A 12,082-nucleotide genomic window follows, 5' to 3' on the forward strand; every position below is an offset into this window, starting at 1 on the left:
GACAGGCTGTACCTTGAAACATGAGCCAGATAAAGCCGTTCGCCACTCAGTGGCTTGTCGTCAGGGTATTTGATCAAGCAATACAAACGGAGCTACGGCGCCCTTTGAGCTGTTTTCGTCAGGTATTCTGTCACGTGGTGAAAAGGTGAGCAGCTGGGTCCCAGCAGGCAGTGAGATAAAGCAGAGGGCCTCTCCCTGGTGTCTCACAGTCCTCCTGGGCTCCAAAATGTTGGGGGACAGGGAACCCCAAGTTCCCCTCTTGGGTACAGACTTCAATCCTGCTGCCCAAGCCTCTGTTTTGCCAAGCCCTCCTAGCCAGAAAGCCACCCCTCACCTAGAACCTGCTGTGCTACTGTCTCAGACACCAATTATAACTAGGCCACGGGCATGGCCATGCTAGTCCCCTACCTCCATGCCAACCTGGCCACGTGGTCCCAGACTCACCCTCGTAGAAGCGGATCTTGTCACGCAGGATCACCATGCCCTTCGTCAGCAGCTGGTTCTGAAAGTCGATGGAAGTGCCATCACTAGCCTGCGGAGTCCCAGAGTAGGCTGGCTAGCTGGACCCCCAGAATCTACCAACAAGCAGCAGAGGCCCAGACAAGGGGCAGTGACACAAGACCCCACCCTTCAGCTACAGTTAAAACCCCTGCCACCCTGCAAGGTAAGCCCTGACCCTGCTCTGGCTATCACAGGACAGGAGGTGGCTATAGGGAGAGCCTCTAACGGACAGACCAAGCTTGAGGCCTCCAGTGCTGGGCTGAGCCAGATGTGCAGCCTGCTGTACACATTCAGCCACCAGGTATGGTGATAGTGGTACACGCCTCCAACTCAGCACTCAGGAGGCTGAAGCAGGACTGTCAGGAGTTCAAAACCAACCTGAGCTACACAGCGAAACACTGCCTCAGAAGCAAATCAACAAACAGCACTACGAGGGGAGAGGGATGCCTGGCCTCTTAGCCACTACACACGGGACCTGCGCATGCTGAGGGTTCGTCAGTCGAAAGTGGCCCCAGCCAGTGTCCACTCACAGCTGAGCAGGGAAACAGGATGTGCCCACATGAAGAACACAGGCAGAGGCCGCCACAGGGCCAAACCTCAGAACTCGATACGGAATGGAAGAAGCCAGATGCCAAAGGCCACACATCTCATGCATCTACCAATAGGAAATGCCCAGTATGGGCAGATTTACAGAGAGAAGGTACATGTGTTTGTGGGTGGTGTGGAAAGAGGGCTAGGAATGACTGCATGCTGGCTAGAATGCTCTAAAGGTGTGGGCAGGGGATATACCTGTTGGCTAGAGTGGCTGCCTAGTATGGCTTAAGTCCTGGGTTCCAATTCCCAGCTCAGCATGAACTGGTGTGGTGGTACATACCTATAACCCCAGCACCCAGGAGGTAGAGGCAGGAGGATTCAGAGGTTCAAAGTCATCCTTGGCTATACAGGGAGTTTGAGGCCAGCCAGAGCTACATGAGATTGTGTCTCAATAAATAAACAAAACTGTGGCAATATTTGTATAGTTTGGCACACATACTAAAACCCGCTGACCTATTTAAAGGTGAGAAGCATGCGGTGTGAATTAGACTCCAATAAAGCCACCAAGTAGTATTTCTAATTGAGCATGCTGGTATGTGCCTGCAATCCTAGCATCCAGAAGGCTGACACAGGAGGACTGTGAGTTAGAGGCCAGCCTGGGCTAACACAGAAAGACTCTTGACTCATATTATTATTAATAATTCTTAAAAACCCTCAAGCCCTGTGATGTGAGAAAGCACAGGCCCATCCTGTCTCACCTATTAGCCTAGCCAAGGTGGGCTCCTTGCTGTGAGCCTGTGTGAGCGCCCCATCTGGATGGGGACACGGGTGCCCGCAATGGTCAAAGAGCAGCTGCTGTCAGTTCTCCTGGCTGTGTGGTTTTGAGCGGGCAGCCTCATCTCCCTGAGCCCCAGGATCCACAGTGACAAATTGACTGCACAAGCGCCACTCCATGTACTGTGGCACCTGGACAGATGCCTCGGTACTCAGCCTGCTCTACACCCTGACTCCACTGAGCCCTCAAGACCCCTCGTGTGCCAGGCCTTAGGACCCACCTACAGCTTATCATTTAACCTTCACAACAACCTGCATGGGTTGGGTGGGAAACTGGGTTACAGCTAGTGTATCCTCAGAATCTCCGCAGATAGGGGTGGAGGCTCTCCATACCTACCAAAAATGGGTAACCTGGGGCTGGAGAGATGGCTCAGTAGTCCAGAGCACTGGATGTTCTCACAGAGGACCCAGGTTCAGTTCCCAGCACCCACATGATAGTTAACAGTCATCTGTAACTCCAGATCTAGGGATCTGACACTCTCTTCTGGCCTCCTTGGGCACTGTATGCACAAGGTAAACTTACATACATGTAGGCTAAACACTCGTACACATAAAATGTAAATAAAAAAGTTTTTTAAAAAGAGAGTGGGCAACTTGTCCTCTGTGGCCAGCAAGGCCCACCTACCTGCAGGTACTCAGTGAAGAAGGACCCCAGCTCTGTCTTCAGCAGCTGCCTGTGGGGGGAAGGGAGATGAGAATGAGTTGAGGCCATGTGGTACTGATCAGAGGAGCCTAGGGCTGGAGACATCTAGGCAGCCAAAGACCAACCTGCTCGGTCCAGCAACATGGGTCCCTGCATGGTCTCTCTCCATGGCCCACAGAGTGGCTGGCTCACCAAGTACTTCCCCAACTCAAAGAAGAGAAGCCCGAGGGTCCCAGTGGAAGATGCTGGTTGGGGCTCCCCTCATACAGCTGAGGCTGAAGTGGCTCAGAGAGGCCAAATGATGGCCCTAGGCCACACACACAGCCCATGCTGGGTTAGCATCCAAGTCTCAACTCTGTGAACAGTGCTGACAACTCTTCTTGAATTCCACAATGATCGCAGGCTGAAAATGCATGGCCACTGATCTCCACACATCCTCATGTGCAGTGCCAAACTGATCAGAAGTCTTCACTTTTCAGGTTCCTGTTTCCCACCCGGGAACTAGAACTAGTCTTGAATTACAGGTAACGTTCACCTGCACAGTTCTGACATCTAGGAATTCTAGCTACTGGGGTTTCAATGACACCAGTTCCCATGACCCTGACTGAGTGACCACCTGATAAGCTTCTCTCCATCCTGACTGGTGGCCAACCATGGCACTTCCTTCAAAGTCACTCTGTGGCTGGTCTCGATCTCCTGTCTACCAGTTCATGCACGCACACACGCACAGAGCACTTGGTCACATCATCTCCTTGCTCTCTAGTGGTAAGTCCCAAGATGCTTTATAAAAATAGACAAACCAGGGCTGGAGACACAGCTCAGTGGCAGAGTTCTAGCCTCACACGTACAAGGCCCTGGGCTCAAGCCCTAGAACATGTAACGACAAGCTAAAGGAAGTGTGAGGATAAAGAAACCACCAAGCAAAAACAAAGAAACAAAGAGAACCTGGCCAACCAAGGTGACCTGAGTGAAGGCAGGCAGAGTGCTCCCTGACTGGAGGGTGCTGCCCCATACCTGCAAGCTGAAGATGCCCGCGTCCAAAATGCACTTACAAAACCAGGTGTGGAGGCACACCCCTGTAACCCCAGCACTCAGGAGGCAGGGGCCAGGAGTTCAAGATCATCATCGGTTATACATCGAACTTGAGACCAGCCTGGGCTAAGTGAGACCCTGTCATATATAACACGCATGTAGTAAACGAACAAAAAACCTACATGCACTCACTCCATCTACTGAACATCACAGCTCAGCTGGGCCCACTTTGGACATGCTTAGAACCCTGAAGTTAGCATCCTGGTAGTCCACATTTAACATGAGTGTATTTTACAATAAACTGTTGCCTCTCAGGTAATTTGCTGAAGATTATACCGAGCATTGAGAAACAAGAGACATGTTGTAAATTAGAAGCAGCAACACTCTGATGAACGCTGTCAAACTATTCTTGTAAGGTTTGCTTGTTTGAGATGGGGGTCTTGCTATGTACCTCAGGCTGGCCTCCAACTCACCAAGTAGCCCAGGCTGGCCTTGAACACACAGTGGTCATTCTTCAGAAGGAGAAACTAAGGCTGGGAAGATGCACAACGAGGTCAGAGTCAGGTCAGGGAACCCAAAGTTGGTGCCCTGGTTCTGTGGATTAAAAACAAGACTGACAACCTGGCTGGCACAGGGCACACACCTGTAATACCAGCACTCAGGAGTTAGGCAGAGGCAGGAGTATCATTGCAAAAGAGAGGGAGAGGGACAGAGAGAGAAGGCAGGCAACCAGCCTTCCTTAACACCAAAACTCTTTATGCTTCAAAGGACACTAAGGAGGTTAGGGGACATGGGTGTGGGGTGTGGGAGGAAAGGTCTCAGGTGACAACCAGTAAGGTCTAGACTCTACCAGGGGCTTCCAATCCTTTGACACTGTGTATGAGGTGTCATCCACGGCTATTCTGGGCCACATTCACAACTATCCCAGGACACGTGGCCCAAGGGCTTCAGGTTAAACACCTGCTAGACCAAGAAACACTGACAACCAGTGCACTCGATGACAAGCAGCTGAGGACGGGGCCAGCACCTCTCCAAAGAGGACAGAGGAACGGCCAGTGAGCACTGGGAAGATTCTCCAACCCAAGTCACCAAGAGATGCCAACCAAAGCCACAAGGGTTCACCCTAGCACCCATGGTGTTGTTAGGGTCCCAACCAGAAAGAGTGGGTGGCAATGGGACAGCAATCCTCGCTGCTGCTCACACAACTGGGGGGTGGGGGTGGGGTAGCTTCGACAAACTGAAACCTAAGTTACCACAGGACCTGGCTAGGACACATGCCAGGAGAAATGGTATCACACGTCCATGTAAAACCTTGCACATGGAAGCTGGGCATAGTGGTACACACCTATAATCCTGACATTCATGAGACTGAGGCAGGAGGATCATGAGTTCAAGGCCAGCCTGGGTGACAGAGTAAGACCCTGTCTTAAAAACCAAAACCAAACACTCCCACAACCCTAAACCTCTTGTGCCCTGATGCTCATAGCAACATCCAGCACTCTATCACACCCACAAGATCAGACACCAAGTGGATGCATTAAAAGCTTCCTGCTCTGTTCAAACCTATCACAGATCCACACTCCAACAAACGGAGCTTGAAAGCATCATGGGATGGTGCAGAGGCAACACGGGAGGCCACTCAGCGTGTAGCATGAGTCACATGAAATGTCTAGAGCAGGAAAGCAACAGATGTGGGCATGCTTGCCAGCCCAGGCTGGGTCATGAGCAGTGGCAGCTAGTGGGTAGGGACTCTGGGGTCATGAACGTGTCATGGGAGTACTGTGAGAGTCATATGACCACATGAACATGCTCCAACTACTGATCTGGACACATTAAGAGGGGGCATTTTATGGTGTATGAATTTTACCCGAATACAAATTTACACAGCTATGTGCCACAGTGACAAGAGGCAGGTCTGTCAAGGACACCTTGCTACAGGGTCACACAGGATAACCACAGGGCTAAAAACTTATCACTGAGTTTATCTTTTCCCCTAAGATTTATTTTTATTTTGTGTGTGTGTGTGTGTGTGTGTTTATATGTGCAAATGCCCAGAGACTAGAAGAGGGTGTCATCTGGAGCTGCAGGCACTTGTGAGCCAACAGACGTGGGTGTCGGGAACTGAACGCCAGTCCCCTGAAAGAGGAACCATCTCTTCAGCCTCATCACCGAGCACCTCTGCTGTACCTTCTTGATGTGCAGATACACAGCACTATGTCACAGTGGCCCAGTGTTAAGCACAGTGATCTGCTATCCAGACTGTAGGCTGGGGTGCACTGGACAGGCTATACCATATGCCACAGGCCTGGAGCTGGATCTATGCCTGGATTTGTGCAGGTCATATATATTCTGTGATTATCACATACGGGGAAACTGATGAGGCGTTTCTGTCATCAAACCACACACGGCCAAGTCCTCAATTACAGCTCACCATCCCTATCCAGGCCTGGGGCATGGCCAAGGGACTACCACCAGCCATGTCCATAATGGACCCTACTATAGTGAGGGACCCATTATTTGCATGCAGTGGCCAATAGCTCCAGCTATAGACTCTCATGGGATAAAAATCAGTGACCAGTTATAGAACTGACACATAATTACACCCAGTTAATTTGTGTGTGTTTGAGGCAGGGTTTCACGTATCCCAGGCTGGCCCTGGACACCTGATCCTCCTGCCTCCACCTCCCGAGTGCCAGGATTGCAGGTGTGCCCCACCACGCCTGATGTATGGCATCTTGGGGATGGAGTCCAGGGTTTCATGCAGCAAGCACTCTACCTACTGAGCCACATCCCAGGTCAAGACCTAGTTAACTTAATATGGCCACATGAAGGAGAAAGGCTGGCATGAAGCAGAATGCAGTTCTGAAAGGCCATGGGCCTTGGAGTCAGGGACCCAAGTTCTAGTTCAGTCAGCAAGCCACTCAACTCTCCATCTGTGACTGTGTCTCTATAAAATGCAAACACCAAGGCATGGCCCCTCAGGGCTGTGTTGGACAGCGAAGAGTTTCAAGGCACAGAAAACGCTCAGCACTTGTTGGCATGGAGCCAGGCTTCCCTGAAAACCCATCACCATTATTTAAGGATTCTTGGCCTTTTGTTTTGCACTGGTTAAAAACCAGCTGCCCCGAGATCAAGTTACACCCAGGATCCAGTCTCCCATACTCTGACTTCTGCCTGTTGTCCGCAGTCAGGAGCCAGGGCACAAGGCAGCCTCTCTGTGTCCTATCCCACACACACCCCAGGAAGCAGGGTAGCCCCTAGGATTGGGGGCCTCTTGGAGAGGAAGTGAGTTCCCCAATACCAGAGGGATCGGGGGTGGGGACTGGGCTCCACCTGCTTTGTGTATTTTAAAATGTCCCCTTTGCTCACTGTAAGAGTAGCAGCAGATTCTTTGTGTGCATGCGCACATGTGCGCGTGTGTATGCGGTGCAGAGGAAGGCACCCAGGGCCCTGCATAGGCCAAGCAATTCTTTAGGCTGCTGCAAACTGATTTCCCAGAGCTGAAGCGTGTTAGGAAAACCAGGCACCCTGGGCTGGCCAGACGGGCTGTGAGCAGCAGGGCATCGTGAACAGTGACTATCAGTGGGCTGGGGAAAGCCCCTTGCTCCTGTTCTCTGTGACTCTGCCCAGGCCCCTTCTGTCCTCGGCCTCAGTTTACCCATGTAAGAGCTCGTTCTGGTGAGCATGGGTGTGGGATGGTTGACCCTGTCTTCTTTTCCTTTCTCCCTGCCTTCAATAACAAGGGGAAAGCTTGCTACTGATTGTTCCAAGACTACTTATGACCTGGGACAGGGCACTCTGGGTCTGGGCTGGAGGTGAACAACATAGAGCCCAAACCCACCATTGTACCAGCTGCGTGACCACAAGCAGGACGCCTGGCCACTCTGAGCTCCAGGCTCTTTCATTGATGCAGGCTCCCAGCAGCCATAGCTGTTCATAGTGGTGGCCTGAGAGCTCTCCTCAGAAGCCTCACAACCTGGTTCCTGGCCAGTGACAGGAAATGAGGGGCGTTCGTGGCTGGGACTGTGTTTCCGGAAGACACTGGGTCATTAAGCAGGTGGGCCCTTCCTCTTTGTGACAGAGTACATATCCTTTTCGATGCTCCATGCTTTGGGAACTAGGCATTCTCTCGAGTGACTAAGTTCCACCCTAATGGTCCTAGAAGGCTGTCTCCAGGAGGGTGGGGTGCCAGTCCTCAGGCCAGCAGGAATGGCTGATGTCCAGGGGGTCCTTGTCCTGGCCCAGTGCTGGCCCCCAATGCCTGGGGACCAGGGGCCTGGTGGCTTCCCACCCCAGGACAGGCAGACACTCACCTGACACCCTCATTGAGGGTGAAGAGCTCCTGGTCAGGCAGTCCCTTGCGCTGGAAGACAGCAATCACCCCGTTCTGGATGCTGTGGGTAAACGGAAGAGTGGTCACCAAGAGACAATGGGCCCTCCCACTTCCCACCAGGCCTTCCTCCCGTCCTGTCTGCTCAGCCCCTCCTAAGAGTTGGCACTACCTATACACTATTGTAACTCCAGGTTTGACCTCCTGGTGGGTCATAGGCCCTACCACATACCCTGGAGTCCAACCTGGGCAGGCTACCCCGCCTCCTGTTCTCCCAGCTCCTCCTAGCTGGGCCTCTGTATGTCTGCGCCCGCCGGACTTTGTCTCTACACTGTTGCTTCTGTCTGCCCCCATCTGTGCATCACCCTCATTTAGCCCATCATGGCTCCCAGGCAGCCAGTGAGGCCCCAACCCCAACAGCCTTGGCCCCCAGTGTGAACAGTGCAGCTGACCCTGTCCAGACCCCTGCTGATTAAAACCCTTCAAAACAGGAAGCTGCTAAGGTTTAGAAAGGGCCAAAGGGTCAGGCGTGCAAGTTCTGTGGGCTGACCCAGGTACCTGCAGCTGCTGTGAAGGCCTGGATGTGTGGCTGTGTTTATTCATACAATCAGGCCACAGGCTGAATTTGGTTCAAGGACCGGTCTGAGCAGTCCTGCATGGAAGCTTCTATCACCATGAACTTCAGGGAGCCTCTGAGCTAAACCATGCTGAACCCCAGCACCCCTACATAGCTCATTCTTCATTAGCTAGGAAAGTTGCTGCCGGCCACAAGACCTTTGCACATGCCTGTTTGGTTCTCCCTCTTCTCAGTTCCTTCTTTCAGATTACAGCTCCCTCAGCTCTTATAGCCTAGTCATGTCCTGGCATGTTTCTGTGACTGCTGGATTAATTTGTCTCCACCACTATGTATAAGACCTGTGAAGGTGAGGTCCTGAGCTGCCCGTCAGGGGGCCGTGCCTCTGGCTCAAACAGCACCTCGTTCAGTGTCCAGTGAGCGCTTGGCTTGCCTTTGGGCTCCAGGCAAAGCCACCCTGACACTCACTCTACCTTCCAGTTCCTTACTGACTCCTGATGTCCTTTCCAAGTCCTGCAGGTGACACAAACTTGTCCCCTACACCTAGGCATCCTGAGTGTCTCAACCCCACAGTGCACCAAGCCCCCAGGCACTGCCATAGCTCTGGTGGGGCAACCACTGCCATACCTGGAAGCCCTTTTGTTCTGACATCAGACTGCCCCTCCCTCCCTCCCTCCCCCCCACTCCCCGGCCTTTTTGAGACAGGGTCTCCCTATAGCCCCAGCTGGCCTGGAACCCATTATGTAGACCAGGCTGGCCTTGAACTCACAGAAATCCACCTGCCTCTGCCTCCCGAGTGCTGGGATTAAAGGCGTGCGCCACCATGCCTGGCCAGACAAGCCTCTCTTTACCGCAGATCCTTAAGCCCTCTCTCCCTTTCCATGCACGCTGCACCCCAGCACCTGCTGCCCCCGTCACACCACAAACTCCAGACTTAGGAGGATGGCACCAGTGTTGGAGGCTCTTGTCACCTCCCCAGGACACACTTGTGGCTATGAAGTTCACTATGTGGACCAGCTACCACACATTCAACCTAGAGGGGACACTGGCCTTGGACTGCCATTCACAGCACAGAGCAGGTGGTAGCTACCACATCCCTGGTGTCCTGTGTTTTTATCAACTCCGCCCTTCTTCTGACTGCTGCCCACTGTGCAGACAAGGAAGGGCTGAGTTTTCCACCAGAGGTCACAGAGCTAATGACTTGGCCCTACACTGCTCCCTCTACTGAGCAGCACCCCTGCATAGGGCAGGGTCCAGGCAGGACTTCCGGTCTCCGTGTTATAGAGGGAACAGCAGAGTCCCAGACAGGCCAAGAATGCTTTGAGCTGAGCTCAAGCTCTGTGGGGAGCTAGCACCTTCCCAGTCCCAGCTGGTAGAGACCACACAGGACCAGGCCTGGACACCTACCTGACTTGGGGATCCTAAGGGTACCCACCCACACCACTGTGAGAGCAAAAGGTTGGGCTCAAGAGCCTAGAACTGCCCCCTGTCAGAAGCTGAGTGATCCAGGCCTGCAACGGGGTGCCAGTGCAGCTGCACCCCATTCATAACACAAAGGATGCAAACCCCAGCGGCACCCAGTGATCCAGGAAGGCAGTGAGCCCACAGCTGCTAGAGCGCTCTGTCTGCTTTTTCGCTCATTAACTGAGGTCAGTGACACCTCTTCCTGTGTAGGACGGTTTTTATTGTTAAACGGGATGAGATAAATCAAGCATAGAGACATGGGCTTAATGAGCTGGGGGCATGTTGGGTTGGAGGACTGTGCTTTGCAGACAGTGCTAGAGTTGAAGACCAGCCTGGGCTGCACAGTGAGCTCTTGGTCAGCAAAAGAGGGGAAAAAAATCAGGCGTGGTGACACACACCTTTAACTTTAGTGCTCAGTGGCAGGCCGGCTGTGAGTTCAAGACCAGCCTGGTCTACATAGTGAATTTGAGGCCAGCCAGAGATACACAGTGAGACCTTATTGCAAAATAAATAAACAAGCAAACAAATAAGTGTGGGGGGAGATCAAGGCCTTAGTCATTGCTGTTATTTACTTTCCATTATGGTGTTGAGTCAACCAGCTCTGATGAGAAAGCTGGTGCAGGACTGTGCCCGGACCCCACCGCGGCTCTGTCCTTGAACTTGGTCTGTGGTAAGACCCAAGAACCTTCCCTACCAGGCTGCGGGGCCTCACTCACGGAGACAGAGGAGTTCAGGGTGCAGGATAGCAGCATGTCCTGGGAGCCAAAGCAGGGGAGGGCCAACCTTGGAGGCTCACTGTGATTCCCAGCATCCCAGGCACAAATCCTTCTGTCCTCAAGGCCTGCGTACCAGCCTCTGGGGCCTTCCTCCCCCATTACACCATCTGGAGGGACCCCAGCCCACTCTGATACCATGATGCCCATCCCTCATCAGTGTACCTGGGTAAGGTCCTCCCCTTCCCCGACTTCCTGTGGCCTGGCAAACAACTGCACAGGTGCCAAGGAGCCCTCCTGCCCCAGGCTGCTTCCCTTCCTGCACTCAGTGGTGGGGGGGCACCCTGACCATGGATATCTTTTGGGAAGGCAACTTGGCTACTATTTCTGCGTCACCCCAGGCTGCCAATGGCTGAGCTGGCCACCCTGGGCCAGTGGAGGTGTGTCTCGACCCTCCACTTGCTCCTGCACCTCTGCCCAGCCTCCCACCCCCACCTGGGTGGCCTGGATTTGAGTTCTGCTCCATCTTCCAGGGCTCCTTGCCTTCCAGAGAATGAGAGCAAGCACACTGCCCAACTCCTGGGGAGTACAATCCTCAGCCTGGTGAATTGGGTACATACCACATCTTGGCAATACCAGGGCCAGGGGCTACCTCCTGATCCTCTCCTCACTGTCCTTCTAAATACCAACAAATGGTGGTGGTGGCCAGATCCCAGGTTACAGAAGAGAACACGGAGGCTCAGAGAGGCCAAGGAGCTTGCCAGAGTTACACAGCTTACTATATCCAGCAGGGCCAGAAGCAAGCCAAGACTCTGTCCCACAGCCCCACTGCCTTCACCCTTGCGGGTAAACAGGTTAGATTCCGTTCCTTCTGACTCTCCCAAGCTCTATGAGGCTCTAAGGGCTTTCCAAAGCCCAAACAAAAAAACCTTGTGCACTACTTGGGGAGAGAGGAAGGGTGGGGAGGGCCAGAAGAGACCATGTGACTTGTCCTGAAAGAGAAGTGAAACTCGGCCTAACCAGGCCACAGCCTCCTGACCAGAGTGGCACGCCTGTCAGAGCATCTGCACAGGGTCCCCAGGAAACCACAGGAGGCAGAGGGCCGTCAGGAGGAGGGCCCAGAGAGAACCACCCATGCCCCTGTCCCCAGGTGTGAAGCCCCACCCCTCTACTCTAGCCTCCCAGGGAAGGACAGGCTCTGGGTCTAAGGAAGGCAGGTGGGTCAGGTCCCATAGCAGACAGTAAGGGCACAAGGAGAAGCAGGAGCCAGCACTACCAATGGCTCAGCTTGAGATCCACTGTCAAAAGAGGCAGCCTAGTCCCTGTTCCTGATGGAGAGGAAAGGGCTGGTCCCTGAGGACCAGCCCTGCCTGGGTAAGAGAGTACTCGGGGCACTTACCTAATGCTGTTTGGGTTCTGCTGGGCCTAACAGGGCAGACTGACTCTACAGTGTCACC

The 12,082-nt window shown here is 53.4% G+C and overlaps 1 protein-coding gene across 11 annotated transcripts in view; it reads right to left on the reverse strand.

The window, feature by feature from the left end:
- Prr5 (proline rich 5) overlaps nucleotides 1–12,082 on the reverse strand; it is a 46,929-nt gene that overhangs the window by 10,571 nt on the left and 24,276 nt on the right. For 4 of the 11 annotated variants that reach the window (XM_008844714.2, XM_029569129.1, XM_029569126.1 and 1 more), the window contains 3 exons: nucleotides 7,858–7,938; nucleotides 2,495–2,543; nucleotides 445–502 (listed from right to left, as the gene is read on the reverse strand). In XM_008844714.2, the coding sequence (XP_008842936.1) occupies nucleotides 445–502; nucleotides 2,495–2,543; nucleotides 7,858–7,938 (188 nt within the window). Of the gene's footprint in view, nucleotides 1–444; nucleotides 533–2,494; nucleotides 2,544–4,017; nucleotides 4,139–7,857; nucleotides 7,939–12,082 lie in introns of those variants that run through there. The other 7 variants (XM_029569124.1, XM_029569131.1, XM_029569125.1 and 4 more) reach the window with 4 other exon arrangements.

This window comes from Nannospalax galili, unplaced genomic scaffold, assembly GCF_000622305.1.
Source record: "Nannospalax galili isolate Female #2095 unplaced genomic scaffold, S.galili_v1.0 scaffold180, whole genome shotgun sequence".
NCBI classification, from domain to species: domain Eukaryota; kingdom Metazoa; phylum Chordata; class Mammalia; order Rodentia; family Spalacidae; genus Nannospalax; species Nannospalax galili.